Source organism: Balaenoptera musculus, chromosome 1, assembly GCF_009873245.2.
Source record: "Balaenoptera musculus isolate JJ_BM4_2016_0621 chromosome 1, mBalMus1.pri.v3, whole genome shotgun sequence".
Classification (NCBI taxonomy): domain Eukaryota; kingdom Metazoa; phylum Chordata; class Mammalia; order Artiodactyla; family Balaenopteridae; genus Balaenoptera; species Balaenoptera musculus.
The window spans coordinates 112,741,481-112,756,657 of NC_045785.1; the positions used below are offsets into that span (position 1 = coordinate 112,741,481).

The 15,177-nt window shown below is 53.6% G+C and overlaps 1 protein-coding gene across 2 annotated transcripts; it reads left to right on the forward strand.

Annotated features, from left to right (window-relative positions):
- The first annotated feature begins 260 nt into the window (after positions 1-260).
- On the forward strand, positions 261-15,138 carry DCST1 (DC-STAMP domain containing 1). 2 transcript variants are annotated; one of them, XM_036864177.1, is made up of 16 exons: positions 261-321; positions 682-807; positions 876-950; positions 5,140-5,268; positions 5,615-5,754; positions 6,493-6,709; positions 6,813-6,956; positions 7,630-7,751; positions 8,178-8,335; positions 10,417-10,516; positions 10,642-10,737; positions 10,877-11,003; positions 11,388-11,504; positions 11,989-12,131; positions 12,253-12,366; positions 14,855-15,138. In XM_036864177.1, exons 1-16 carry the CDS (start codon positions 261-263, stop codon positions 15,107-15,109), a joined length of 2,124 nt encoding a protein of 707 aa, XP_036720072.1. In that variant the 3' UTR covers positions 15,110-15,138. The 2 variants fall into 2 exon arrangements, with proteins under 2 accessions (XP_036720072.1, XP_036720075.1); XM_036864180.1 differs by lacking the exon at positions 876-950.
- The last annotated feature ends 39 nt before the right edge of the window (positions 15,139-15,177 follow it).

A 15,177-nucleotide genomic window follows, 5' to 3' on the forward strand; every position in this document is an offset into this window, starting at 1 on the left:
TTCTGTGGCTCTTAAAGGCCCTAGAATTTCTCACCGAATTCTAAGGTTCCGGAGGGCTTTTGCTGTATCTTGGAATTCTTTATCCAGTTGCAAAGGGATAGGTAGGTTTCTAATCTCCACATTTCACAGCAGAGGGATTAAAAGACACAGACCCCAGACAGGTTGTGGGTGAGGCGGTGGAGACAGAAGCAGAACCTCTCGTCCAAGGACATCTTCGAGGAGACTTCTGGGATGAGAGAGTGTTCATCCAGAACACACTTATGGCCATCAGACCTCATCAGAACGGAGCAAAAGGGCAAAAAAGGAAACTACCCCACACCAGTGAGTCAGTCACCAGAGACCCCGACCCTTCCCAGTGACTCCCAGCGACTCCCAGCCCCCACTCCTCTCACCCAATCTCTCCTCCAGGACCCCAGCCCCTTCCCCCACTTTGGGGTCCCCCAGCCTCCACCCCCTCATCCGGTGCCCTCCTCTGGCCTAGCCCTTTCTTCTTCTCTCGCTCATGTCTGCCCCACTTCCCCAGGGTCCCTCATCCTCCTTCAGGATCCCCCAAGTCCCTGCCACCCTCATCCAGATTCCCCCGGCCTCTACCCCGCTGCAAGCCCCTAATCCTAATGAACCACGCCCCAGCCGGAAGAGTGGTATGTTGGCCTTGCTGGGCTAAACTCTTCGACCTTTCAGCGGTGCAGAGGTTCCTGAGCTGGGGGCTGCCCGTCTCCTGTAGCCGATTCCTGTGGCGCCAGCGGGGCGAGTTTCCGGTCAGTGCTTTCCTGCTGGGGGCAGGCACCGGGGGGCTCCTGGCCATAGGTGAGTATAGAGCAGAGGTCAGGGGTGGGGCCCATCTTTTGACCTTTGGCTTGACCCTGTATCCTTAGGTCTCTTTCAGCTCCTGGTGAACCCTATGAACATCTATGAAGATCAGAAGATGGTGACGTTGTACAGCTTGGTGGGTTAGTGCCAGGCTAAGGACAGGGACACAGCCCAGCCCTGGGTGCCCAGGAAGGAGTCTGCACTTGTTTCTTCTGTTCCCAAGTGTCCCTTGTAGCCTCAGCCTTGTCTTGGGCTTTGAGAGGAGGGAAGAGGCCCCCAGTCTACAGAAGAAGACACAGTCCTTGCCCGCTAGAGTCTCCCCAATCTGAGGGACTCCCTATTACCCTCATGATATGGTCCAAACCCCACGACCATTCATAATCCCCATCTCTCCTGACCTCTCTGGTCTTGTTTCCTGCTGCTTCTGATAAATTCAATTCATTCACTTATTCATTCATTTAGCACTAACTGAGCACTTGCTAAGGATTCAGCAGTGAACAAGGTTGACAAGCACCCAGCACTTTTTACAAAAAGTTTTACACTCCTAGAGCTTATAATATATAACACATATTACATACACATACATACATTGTAATATATAGTGCATACTTGTATATATACATGTGCAGTGACAGCTACAATATAAATCTAATGATTTCTTTTTTTTATAATGATTTCTTTTTTTTCTAATTGACATATAGTTGATGTACAATATTATGTTAGTTCCAGGTGTACTACACAGTGATTTGACATTTGCAGACATTATGAAATGATCACCACGATAAGTCTAGGAACCATCTGTCCTCGTACAAAGTTACTACAATATTATTGGCCATGTTCTTTTTTAATTGAAGTACAGTTAATTTACAATGTTATATTAGTTTCAGATGTACAGCATATTGATTCAATATCTTTATAGATTATACTCCATTTAAAGTTATTATAAAATATTGGCCATATTTTGGTCAATAGGGATATTGACCAAATTCTTTATGCTATATATTATATCCCTGTGACTTATTTATTACATAGCTGGAATTTTGTACCTCTTAATTCCCTTCAACTACTTCCCCCCTCCCCGACCCCACACCCAGCTCTTTCAGAGTTTACGTTCTCTTTCAAGTTTACATTCTAGTGGAGAGAGTTAGACAACACATGAACAAGAAATAAACAAGAGCATTTCTGATGGTGACAAGTGGTATGAAAAAAGTAAACCAGGGGGATGTGATAGAAAGGGATTGGGTGCTAGCTTGAGTAGTCAGGGAAGGCTTCTCAGAGAAGGTGACATTTGAATGGAGACCTCGTATCAGGAGGTGTTGGGCCGCAAGAACAGAAAACCCACCTAAAAGTGGTTTAACCATAGAGGGAGTTTATCATCTCATATAACAAGTTTCAAGGTAGAGTGGTTTTGTAGTTTGGATAATTCAGCAGCTCAGTAAACCCACCAAGACGCAGCTTCCTTTCGACTTTTTTCTTCTGCCGTCTTTGGTCTGTAGATCATTCCTCTTCGGGTCATGAAATGGCTGCAGCAAATCCAGGCATCACATCCTCATACAGGAATGTCAAAAGAGCAGAACGTTCCTTCCTCATGTCTCTTATAAGAACAAAGAAAACTTCCCGTAACCCCCCAGCCAACTTCCCCCACACCTCTTCGGTCAGAGCGACAGCATGTGTCCCTTCCTAACACTGTCCCAGGCAAGGGGCTCGGACATGGCATCATCCCCGGTCCACTGAATGATCTACCTCTATGGGATACCAACAGGAAACTACTTTTTTCCCTGACCACTGTATTCCAACCTTTCTCCCACTGATGACCTCTCACACAGACCCTTAGCTTTCTGGTGATTTTAATCTAGAAGACCTAGTCCTGCTTCAGTAATTATGACTGTTTTTAGGGTTTAAGAGGTCCAATCCAGTCTACGTCAAGATTTCAATCTCACGTCCATTCTCAAACATCTTCCCTCCTTACCGCCCCCTTGCCCCGCAGCTCAGGCCTGATCCCTGGCGTGAGGTCCCGCGGTGGAGAAGGGGGCATGGCCTGCTCACTCACTGTTTTTCTCCACTTCCTTCCCCTTCTGGTTCTTCTGATGTCAGAAAGGGGATTAGAAGAATTAGAGGAAAAGGGACAAAAGTCTGAAGTCATCGATACTGTTTGAATTCCACCGCCTCTGTGCGGCGAGTGCTCACATCCTGGCGGTCTCAGGGGGCCCATTCATGGTCCCGCTGGAGGCTCTGTGTGGACCACACAGTGCCCAGTTTCCTGCTGAGGGCAGTTCTCTTTGACTGACTTCGAATGAAGCTCCCTGTAGCTCCTACAGGCCACCTGCAGCCTCTTACTTTTGGATGCCTCCACCCAAGCAGGCAGAAGGTCCCCATCCCAGAGGGATGGCTTGAGGCTTGCTGCCCTCCACGGTCTGCTTGTCCCAGAGGAAATGCACACATCCTTGCCCTGCCAAACTGGGAAAGCAGGGCCCCTTGCAGCTGCCCTCTCCCCTGTCATGATGAGAAGCGAGTACCACTCTCCACGTTCATGTTTCCCTGACACTCCCGGGAGGCCCTGCTGAGCACGTCCGTGAACTCTCCTCCCTCTCTGTGCTCCGGTGACAGCCCTGGGGTGGCCCTGCCAGGCTCTGCAGCTCAGCGGACGTCCAGCTGGGAGGGATGAGCCAGGTTCCCCTTCTTGCAGCACCAGCTTCAGAAGGATTCTCTTGGAGTCTGTCACTAGGCATGAGGAAGTGGACACCCATCCTCTCCTCAGACTCTCCTCCCATGTCTGCCTACTCTCACCACTTCTCTCTACGTCCAGAAAACTCAGATTTCTGGTCTTGTCTTTGTATAGACTGGTTGGGGTAGAGGGGTGAAAAACCAGTTTTGCTCTTTTGGTAAAGCCCAGACTGGGATCAGCAAGTTCCATGGGGCTCTCTTTAGAATGTAGAGCAACGCTTGGTCAACAGTCATCCTCAGAATGTAGGACAACTATTTGTCCACTATCGTCCTCAGCTTGAGTCTTGGCCAAAAGGCCAAAAGGCTGGTGGAGCCGGCCAGGTGAAGACTAGGAGGAGGAGTGCTCCTGGCAGGGGGAACAGCGAGGGCAAAGACCTGAGAGGAGGAATGGGCTTGGCAAGTTCTAGGAACAGCAATAGGCCAGCGTCGGCGGACGCGGTGGGCGAAGGGCTGAGTAGCATGAGATCACTTAGGCAGGGGCCAGATCACGAGAGTCGGTAGACCGTGTTAGGAGAGCCTGGATTTGTTCCCAAGTGAGATGGAAAGTCATTGCACGGTTTCAGGAGGAAAAGGGACATGATCGGATTTACATTTTTACAAGATCCCTCTGGCTGCCTTGTGAAAATTGAAGTTTAGGTTAGCAAGAGAGGAAGTAGGGGACTAGTTAGTCCCAGTGAGAGACGCTGGGGACTCTACGAGGGCAGTGCAGATGGAGGGAAGAGTCAGGACTTGGGATTTGCTTTGGCGATCCTTGGGAGAACACTCTATCCACACAGGAATCTTCTAGGTTCCCTGACCAGTTTATGCTGTTCCTTTGGCCTGGAATGCCTAACAACACTTACTCATCTTCCAGGCCCAGCTGACACATCACCTCCTTTGTCCAGCCTTCCCAGCCCCACCCGCCCCCGCAGAAACACCCGCTCCCTCCTTGGCTCCCACAGCTCTTTGTAAGCACCTCCCTGTGCACTTAGCACTTGGTGTTGCAGTCATTTGTTTACCCGTCTGTCTCTCTCCCTGGATTATGAGCTTCAAGGAGCTCACTGTCTCCCTGCAGAGACCACAGGGAGACACATGTGAAACTGCTAAAACATACCAGGAGGTACACGATTAAGGGCTAAAATTAGGGACCGAGATGGTGAGTGCGGTAGGTGTCAGAGCATGGGGAATACTGAGGTGGCTGTGACCTCTCTTCTGACTGCTCTGAGCACCAGTGCCTGTTTCCAGAATTTTTCTCTTGCTCTCTCTGCTCCCTCAGTACCTAGGGTTAGTGTGAATCCAGCCTGGAAAAGGGAAGTATTGGCCCCCTTCCCTAACACAAACCCACACACTCATACACACACCAAGTCAGTCATCGACCATGGCTTTTCAATCTCTAGCCATCTCTCCAAGCCCTTCCACAGGCTGCCACACAGTCGAACTCTGTAAATGGCTCTTCAATAAATGAATGCATGAGTGGCCTAGAAGGCCTATCAGAGTCAGTGTAAATGGGACAAGGGCAGTACGGTGATGGTTCTAGAAGGGAGTTGTGGGGGGGTGCGTGCTCTGCTAAACCTGGTGGCTTAGCGTCCTGACTCTGCCTCGCCACCTCCTGGGCTCTCCTGACAGGCTTGGGGGCCATAAGCTGGGGGACCTCCCCTCACATCCGCTGTGCCAGCCTCCTGCTAGTACCCAAGATGCTGGGCAAGGAGGGCCGGCTCTTTGTGCTGGGATACGCCTTGGCCGCCATCTATGAGGGTGAGTGTGTGCTCCTGGGTACCAGTTAGTGACACTGAAGCAGTGACCCTGGGTGGGCCATCCATTGAGAGCCAGGCCTGGTGAAGGAGAAAGAGTAGGGGTCTAATCCCAGCTGTTCCAACTTGCTGTGTGTCCCTGAGAGAGTTCCTCCACATCTCTGGGCCACCTTAGTTTACACAGAGAAAAAAATCAGGGGTTGAATGAGATGACCTCTCACCAGCTTCTGAGGCCCATCAGTGTACAGTTCTAGAAGGTGGTCACTGCCCGCAGAGCAGGAGCTAGGGATGGGCTGAAGAAAGTTAATTGGCTCTAGAGGGAGATAATCTACCAGGGCATCTTCCCCCAGGACCAGTGGCCAACCTGCGGCACAACCTCAATGAGGTGATAGCATCGCTCGGCTGCACTGTGGAGCTGCAGATCAACAACACCCGCTCGGCCTGGCGTGTCTCCACAGCCCCCCTGCGGGCAGTGTTCAAGGACCTGCTGGTCAGGACCCTACACAGGCAGGGCCTAGGGGTCCCTCTCCCCGCAGGGCCTAGGTGACCTGAGCTGGGACCCTGGACTTACAGTTTCCCAATGGGGGCGGTACTGGCATTTTTGACAGAACTGTTCCCAAACATTGCAGGATGTGCCCTGGTCCCTGGGCACTAAATGCCAGGAGAGCCCCCGCCCCCAGCCACTGGGACACACCACACACACACTTCCAAACACCTGAGTAGGTTGTACTCTGGGCAGATGAGCTAGAATGTCAGGAAACTGGGGGCCCTGGCCTTGAGGAGTTTGGAAACTTTGAGGATCAGGGGAGGAGGGAATTGGGTACTGGAGATTGGAAGAATTGGAAAGTTGAGGAGTTGGGGAGAGAAGGGCTGAGGGGCTTGGGAGTCGGGGACACTGAGATGGCACAGTGGCCTGAGAGGTTGGTGATGAGGGGTGAGGTCCAAGGACCGGGGAACCCTTCCTTGACTAACCAGGACCTGGGATGGGAGGCCTCAGGAGGAGCCAGGAGGCTGGGACGTAAGCGGAGCAGGGGCACCTGGGGAGGAGAGAGGGCTCCCAAGGACTAAGAACAGTGGACAGTTTGAGGCGAGAGGCCATCTCTGGGCCCAGGCTCCCTATAGGCTTGAGGTAAGAGCCCAAAGCTTGGCTAATAGAGGAAGAACAGGCTGTCTGGCAGCAGAAGCTCTAAGCTCGCATGCCTGACCCCTTTCCTCCCTCCGACTCCAGAGCAGCAAAGAGTCATTGAAAGCCAAGACTCAGAACGTCACCAACTCCTTTGAGGAACTGGATGCCCAGGTGAACAGTGAGAGTGGATACGCGCCCGAGGACGCCGAGGGCTCGGAGGAGACAGCCCCAGGCAGAGAGACCCTCCGCGCCTCAGCCTTCAGACACCGCCTCTCTACACAGAAGATGTATGAGCTGAAGACCAAGCTGCGTTGCTCCCGTGAGGGGGGATCCCTGGGCAGGAGAGGGCGGGGAGGACTGCCGGGCCAGGGCTCCGGGTCAGGGTGTGGGGACCTCAGACCCCCCATTGCCCCTTCCCGCAGATGTGGTGAACAAGGCCATGATAAACTGCCGCCGCTGGTTTGACCAAAAGCACAGAGAGTGCACTCAACGCATCTGGGTCCCACTGCTCAACCACCTGCTCTGCCTGCCCATGAAGTTCAAGTTCTTCTGTGGCATTGCCAAGGGTCAGCATAGTGGCAGGAGGGTGGGGAGCACCAGGGATAGGGATCTGAGTCCTCGGGGACCACTGGGCAGGTGTAGGGCAGGAAGGCATTCAGGAGGGCAGGCTTTCAGCTCTGAGGACACAGCATCCCCAGGGTCCAGCCCTTCCAACCGACCAGCTTTGTGACTCAGGTGAGTTTACAGCAAGGCTCTCAGCTTCGTCTCTTCATCTGAAAGATGGGCATAATGATAGTACTCATGCCATTAGGGGTTTTTGAGGATTTAAGGGGATAACACATGTAAAGCAGGTAACAGAGCTGGCCCACAGAGGAATTGCTCTATTAAGTACTGGCTATCATAATTAGTGTTTGGTATGGTTATAGACAGGTGAAAAAAATGGGGGAAAGAATTCAAGGAGAGTGAAGAGGGGAAAGACTCAGGGTGGTAGAAAGTCATGGGCAGGGACTTTCAGTGGTTAGGGCTCCGCACTCCCACTGCCAAGGGCCTGGGTTCAATCCCTGGTCGGAGAACTAAGATTCCACAAGCCACATAGCGCAGAAAAAAGAAAGAAAGAAAGAAAGAAAGAAAGTAAGTCATGGGCAGAGAGACAAAAAAGCAGCATGAAGAGGATCACGGGAAGGGAGGACTGGAGGCCGGGCCCAGGGAGACCCCTCACCTGGGCCCCCTGTCCACCAGTGATGGAAGTTTGGTGCCGTAGTCGCATCCCAGTGGAAGGCAACTTTGGGCAGACCTATGACTCCCTCAACCAGTCTATTCGCGGCCTGGAAGGGGAATTTTCAGCCACTATTAACCTCAAGGTAGGAGAAGGGCAGTGTGAGGGTGGGGGGAGATGGAGAATGGGAGGAGGGCACAGTGTCACTGCCCGCAGTGTCACTGCCCGCAGTGGGCGTGAGGAAGAACAAGGGAGCGGGCACAGGAGGGAGGTGGCTGGCTGTGAGGGATGGGGAAGAGACGAGGAGTGGTGCTGGGACTGGGTGACAGGAGAGGGAGGGTGCCGCGCCTGCGGCACGCAGGGACCTGACTCTGGATGGGTGGTCGGCCAGGTGTGAGGAAGTGTCAGCTCATACAGGTACAAGACTGTGGCAAGGAGGGCAGCGAACAGAAGGCAGCGGCAACTCCCAAAGGTCCGGGGACAGGAGTGGGGGCATCAGGGGAGAGAAGCCACAGAGAGGCTGGGAGGCTGGGTCTGGGCCTCTGAGTCGGCACCCGGGCCCGTCCACCAGGAAGAGAAGCGGGCTGGGGTGCTGGGCCTCAACACGAGCTGGGAACACGTGAGCACCGAGGTGCGGGACTACGTGAGACGCCAGGAGGCCCAGCTCGAGTGGGTCCTGCGGCTGCTGCACGTGCTGCTCTCCTGCACCTTCCTGCTCGTCCTCCACGCGTGAGTCCTGAACCTCCACCCAGATGCCCCTTCCTCCGCTCTGGATTGGAGCCCTGCCCTGAGGGAGGCCCTAAGAACGGAGCTGCAGAGCCCTCCTCCGACTCTGAATGTGAATGTTCTTGTGCCTTTAACTTTGCCTTTTTATATAGCTGGGATCGCTGTTTACCCAAAGGTAAAGGAAATGTGGACATTTTGTCAGAAGAAACGTTACCCATGTTCCCACCACCTTAAAAGGGCGACCGTCTTCATTTATCTACCTCCTTCCGGCCTTTATCCCAATGCTGACTTTTTTTTTTTTCCACTTTTAGCTTTGACTTTTGATTTTTTTTCTTGCCCTTCATATTCCCCTTGGCTCTGACTTTGTGCCATTTTTATCGTCCAACTCTGCTTTCATTTTCTCCCGCCTGCTGCGTTGGCTGCTACTTTCCCTCCATTTGGACCAAAGTCCTCAACCCCACCCAGCCTGGCGTCCAGCTGGGCTGCCCTGAGCCTCACTCAGCTTCCCTGCTGACCTCTGGACCCTCTATTTCCTGTCTCCACCCCCAAATGCCTGAGATGGGCAGGGGCTGGGCAAGGGCGGCCACAGGGGCGCCTGCTCTGGCTGCCCCTGTTTGTGGGGCTTAGGGTGACTGCAGGTGAGTGGTTATGTGTGTGCCCAGGGCCCTGTGGGAGGACAAAGATCAATGAGCCACATTCCTGCCTTCAAGAAGCTCAGGGTCTAGGGGAGGCAGGCGAGGCATCCACAAAACAGAGATGGTTCAAGGGCTGTACTATGGACTGGCTCTCGGGACTGGTATGGGAGCTGAGGAGGGCCCCTACAAGGGCCATAACTGGGCTTCAAAAGGCTGCAGATGGGGAGCCATGGTCAAGAAGAGGAAAGGTGTTCTCTTGGACCAGGAATCTGGCATTTGTGGGATGTGGAAGGCGGAGGCTGGGGTTGAGGACTGGGCTGAAGTGGGCATGGCCAGAACAGTCTGGAAATCCCTGCAGGAGGGCCCTGAACTGCCCCCCAGCTGCAAGGTTGCAGGGTGGACTGGAACAGCCTGGAGGCAGGGAGGCCAAGGTGGGTCAGAGATTAGGGAGCCTGAGTGGCGTGGGGCGTGGCAGGAAGTTGGCCTGAGATGGAGGGAGGTAGGGGGAAGGTGCAGCAGGTCTCAGAGCCAGCTTGGGGAGGGAAGGAAGGAGGCACAGAGTCAAAAGCCACTTCCAGGTTTTCAACCTGGGTGAGGTCACTCACTGAAGGGGCTGAGCTGGCTGAGGGGCGGAGACCAGACTCAGGAGGCCAGGCCCAGCAGCGCTAGGTCTCTCCACAAGGGGGCGCCCACAGTCTTTCTTTGCATTTATAGTTACTTCTATCCTAAAGGCAAAGATGTGGATTTTTACAGGGTCCCAGAACCAACAGCCTTGGAACTTATGTTTCACAGTTTACAGAGCTTATTTAATGTAATTTTACAGTTTTAAACACATTTCCAACAATTAACATTTTTTCCTCAGGAAACTGAATCATTATGTGGGACTTTGGGAGATAGATACACAGAGGAGAGTTACACTTGCGCGGGCACACACACGCACACACGGAAAACATCGTCGTACTCAAGGGTGTGTCAGAGGAGAAGGGAAATGATGCTTGAGACGAGTTTTGCTTGCAGTGACCTCCGGGAGATGTTTTGAGGGCTCGGCCAAGAGGCAGGGACTTGAGAGGTGAACGTGGGAGTCAATGGATCAGGTGATTTCTGCAACCTCGAGGGGTTTCCTTGTCTCCGTGCCTTTGCTCCTGCTGTTTCTTCTGCTTGATATTCATCCTGAAAGTTCCATGCCTGGGAAACCTTCCCCTACCTCCCAGGCACACGCATGCACTTACACGACGCTCCCTCCCCTCCTCACCTCTGTTACGTCTCACCAGTGTGTATGTGCATGGCTTTCACTGGACCGTGGACTGCTGGAGGGCAGGGCAGAGCCTTCTTCTCCTAGGACGCAGATGGTGCTCAGTGTGTGCTGGGTGGCCAGCTGACTGTGCATCAGGGAGGCCCATGGTTGGGGGTGGGTGAACCTGGAGGCGATGGAGACACCCTCGTCCACAGGTGCTTCTCCTATGTGGACAGCTATAATGGGGACATCCGCTTCGACAACATCTACATCAGCACCTACTTCTGTCAGATCGATGAACGCAGGAAGAAGCTGGTGAGTGGGCGCAGCCCTGCCCAAGGGTGCCCTGCTCTGCGCCCTGTGTGGCTTCACGCTCCAGGAGGGCAGAGGGGAAAGGGAGAGGGCGCTCAGTGTTCTCACCGTGTGGACATTTTTCCCAGGGCAAGCAGACTCTGCTGCCGCTCCGCAAAGCCGAGAAGAAAACCGTCATCTTCCCCTGGGACCCCACTATCCAGGCCTCAGAAATGAGAAATGTGGTGAGGATGGCATGGAGGGCAGGCCCCTGGATCCTACTAGAGGCAGGGATCTGCGGGGTGGAGGGCAAAGGCGTCAGAGGGGACTCCATGCCAGGGCCAAAGGCGCTGCCCAGCTCTGCCCCTCCTGCTCCCTGGGCAGATAAGGGAGCTTGCGGAGACACTGCCCGTGCTGCTGCTGCTACTACTGCTGTGTGGCCTGGACTGGGCTCTCTACTCCATCTTCGACACCATCCGCCACCACTCCTTCGTGCAGTACTCCTTCCGCAGTGAGCCCGTCCCCACCCCAGGCTCCAGGCCCAAGAGACAACCCCCTGGAGAACTCCCACCCCTGTGCAGCCGCCCCACTCCAATTCTTCCAATTTCCTCACCTCCTTCTGCATCTCGGCCCCTCCCTGTCCTCCTTAGGGTCAAATATCAGCCCTGCAACCTGACAGCTATCACTGGGGGTCTCTGTTTCCACCCCCCTTTATATCTACCAAAAGGAGGAATTAATACTCAGTGAAGGGATGGAAAGTCCTGTGCAGTTGAGAAGTATTTGTATGCCTTGACCTCTCCCCTACATCCAGTCCCCAACCTGCCCCATCCCCGTAACCCCAACTCTTTCCTGACTCCCCGCCTCACACACACCACGTCCCCTATCCTGGCTTCAGGCAGTCATAAACTGGAGGTGAAAGTCGGGGGAGACTCCATGCTTGCCCGGCTTCTTCGGAATACCATCGGGGCCCTGAACACCTCCTCGGAGATGGTGGTGGAATCCAACAACATGCGTGAGTGATGCTGAAAGTTTGGATCAGAGGAATTGAGGGCTGGGAGGGCCAGGGTCTTTCCAAGACAAAGAGTTCGGGGACTGGGCCTTGGCTGTGGCGAGATGGGGATTGGCGTGCTTGCATTGGAGAAATTAAAGTAGGGAACATCAGGTCAAGCTTGAAGAGTTGAAGGATGACAGGCTTGGGTCAGAGGAGTCTGAGGGCTGGGGCCTTGGGGCCATCTGGTCCCAGCCCTCTGGAGCAGTGCTGTTCAACAGAACTTTCTGCCGTGATGGAAAATTTCTACATCTGTGCCAAGTTGAGCAAATAGCTTCATGGGCCTAGTGGCTATAATACCGACAACACAGCTCTGCAGGGTGAGGGGCAGGCAGGAGGAGAACAGGGTAATCAGAGATTTAACCCACACCCCACTGGCATGGGGAATTCAACCCAGAGCCGCGGCCGGTCCTGGCCAGAGCCCTGACAGGCCTGCCTCCTCTGCCAGCCTGCCTGCCCCAGCCCGTGCCCCTGAGTACCAGGGCCTGTCTGAGGGCTGCACTACCAAGCAGCCTGCTAGTGTGTCTCTGCCTGCTCCAAGCTTTCGGCTACCGGCTCCGGAGGGTCATCGCAGCCTTCTACTTCCCCAAGGTGCGCCTCGCCCCGCCCTCTCCACCCCTACATGCACACACACGCCAGCCTGAGCCCAGCTCCCCACAAGCCCCATCTTTGGGGAATGTCTTCCTCCTCTGTACTGTCTCCCTGGCCCCAGCGTGAGAAGAAGCGGATCCTTTTCCTCTACAACGAGCTCCTGAGGAAGAGAGCAGCCTTCACCCAACTGAGGAGGGCCACCATCGTGAGGCGGGCGCGACAGCAGAGGGCTCCTGTAAGTCCAGGCCTGTGCCCCTGGCTGCGTCTGAGAACTGACGGGGAGGGGCATCTCCCCTCAGTCCACCCAGCCCCCACCAAGGTCCCAGGCCTACTGATGCTCAGTGAGTTCTGATGGGATGCATGCCAAGGGCCCTGGTCATCCAGCTCCTGGAGGTCAAGGCTGTGTCCATCTCTGTGCCCCAGGATTCAGCCCAGCCTGAGATCCTAAGTGGACCATTGGGAAGCAGGCAGAAAAGGGGAATCAGATTTGATACCATCAGGTCAAAGGAGAGCAAGAGGTGTTCATCAGAAACAAGGGACCCAAGGCAAAACCACAGGTTCTTCTGAGAGGGCTTCAGACCAGAACCTCAGTGCAGTTCCATCGGTGGGTGGGGTGGGAGAGTTGGTGGATGAGGGGAAGCAGGTGGGCTGGGGATCAGGGAGGCTTCATGAAGGGGCATGCAGTGTACAGAAAGAGCACACCGTCGGAAGAACCAGGCTCCAGTCCACACTCCCTCATTAAGCTGTGTGACCTTGGCCATGGTCTTCACTGGACCTCAGTTTTTCCTCTGAAGAATGGGGAGTTTGGACAGATCTGTAAGGCCTGCTCACTAGAGATCAGTAATAGAGTGGTGGTCAGGTGTGGGGCTCTGGTGCCAGAGAGCCTGGGTTTGAATCCTGGCTCCTCTCCTTATTACGATGACAATTGTGTGATCTTGAACACACTTAAATGCTGAGCCTTGGTTTTTCCCTTCTGTAAAATGGAGTTAACTACTCCATCTAGTTGTAGTAAGGATTAAATGAGTTTCACAGGCACATAGCAAGTTCTATACGTGTGTTAGTTGTCACTGTGTGATCCTAGGCAAGTGATCACCTCTCCAAGCGTCAGTTTTCTTGCCTGAAAAAGAGATGATAACAACAATATCTGCCTTACATGGTTATTGTTTGAATTGAGTTAATTTACTTACAGTTTCTTGGTACAGTGCCCAATACTATTTCAAAAGCAAGTGGCAGCCACTCTTATTTAATCAGCCCTAACAAAGCTCATAAAAGTGAGAGACTGTGTTTGCTTAACTTTTTCCTCCAGTGCCTAGATCCCATAACTCCCATGACACACAGTAGGGGCTGAATGAATGTCTGATGAAAAAATGAACATACTACAGGAGGAGGTGAGCTCCATGTCCTTCTATTCCGCCATCTTGATCCAGCCTCCTAAGAAACTCACTGAAAATGAACATACTATGATTCCATGACCAGATCATGGAGTTAACTGGATTTTGATGGGTAGATGGAAATGTGAAGGGCATTCATTCCAAGCTAAGGGAACAGAATGTGCAAAGACTCAGAGTCCAAAGGGAATGCCAAGTGCCAGAGCTAGTCTAAGGAGAAACTGGCACAGAAGATGCGAAGTTCAGGGAGGGGTAAGTTGGAGCAGAGGCTAGAAAGAGACCAGACCGTGGAAGGCTCAGAAGGCCAAGCCCAGGAGTTCTGCCTTTGTTTGGCAGGCAGTGGAGCCCCTGGAGTTTCTTTCTTTCTTTCTTTCTTTTTTTAATATTTATTTATTTATTTGGCTGCACCGGGTCTTAGTTGAGGCACACAGGATCTTCGTTGCAGCATGTGGGATCTTTAGTTGTGGTGTGTGGGATCTAATTCCCTGACCAGGGATTGAACCTGGGCCCCCTGCGTTGGGAGCACGGAGTCAGCCACTGGACCACCAGGGAAGTCCCAACCCCTGGAGATCCTTTTTTTAAAAAATATTTATTTATTTATTTGGCTGCGCCGGGTCTAAGTTGCGGCACGCGAAATCTCCATTGCTGCCTGCGGGATTTTCTTTCCGGCATGCGGGATCTTTTAGAAGCAGCACGCAGGCTCTTAGTTGTGGCATGTGGGATCTAGTTCCCTGACCAGAGATCAAACCTGGGCCTCCTGCGTCAGAAGCACGGAGTCTTAACTACTGGACCACCAGGGAAGTCCCCCCTGGAGTTTCTTGAGCAAAGAGCATCTGATAAGGTGGCCTGAGAATTCCTGGCAATTGTGCGGAGAGAGGGTGGGAGAGGGAGGGAGCATAATGAGCCAGGCTTGTGATTTGGAATCAGGGTACCTGCGTCCAGGCAGGTTTGATTGTTCAGTCTGTGCCTTTGGGAAAGTCACTTAACATTTATGAGATTCATCTTTCTAATCTGTAAAGTGGGGGGGAACACAATAGTGATAGTCTTATCTGCCCTACTCACTTCTCAGCCCCACGGTGAGAATCAAATAAGGCGATTTATGGTAACGTGATGATGGTAGTTGCTGTTACTGGCTGGCAGAGAATCGAGGCTTCATCCTCCCACTCTCCATCACGGAGTGAGGGAGGCTCTCTAGGACCCACTTGCATAGCACCCTCGCCCTCCAGGGGTCTTCTTTGCCCAATCCAGCTTCCTCCAACATGTGGGCATAGTCAGGGGTTGAGACTTCAGACAAGAAGCGCTAACAGGCTCTAAACCCCCTTTGCCTCCCAACAGCGCCGCCACCTGGCGGACATCCTGCACCGCCGCTGCCTGCCCCTCTTGCGCCCCTGGCTGCGCAGGCGATGCGTGGTGTGCCAGGCACCCGAGACGCCCGAGTCCTACGTGTGCCCTACGCCGGATTGCGAGGCGGTGTACTGCCGGTCGTGCTGGAACGACATGCGGCAGCGGTGCCCGGTCTGCACACCCCGCGAGGAGCTCTCCTCCTCCGCCTACAGCGACAGCAACGACGATGCTACCTACGCGGAGTGAAGGGGCGTCCTGCTGGCTCTCCCACCCGCTCCTTCCTGTTTAATAAAATGCTTTGTACACGCCTGCTG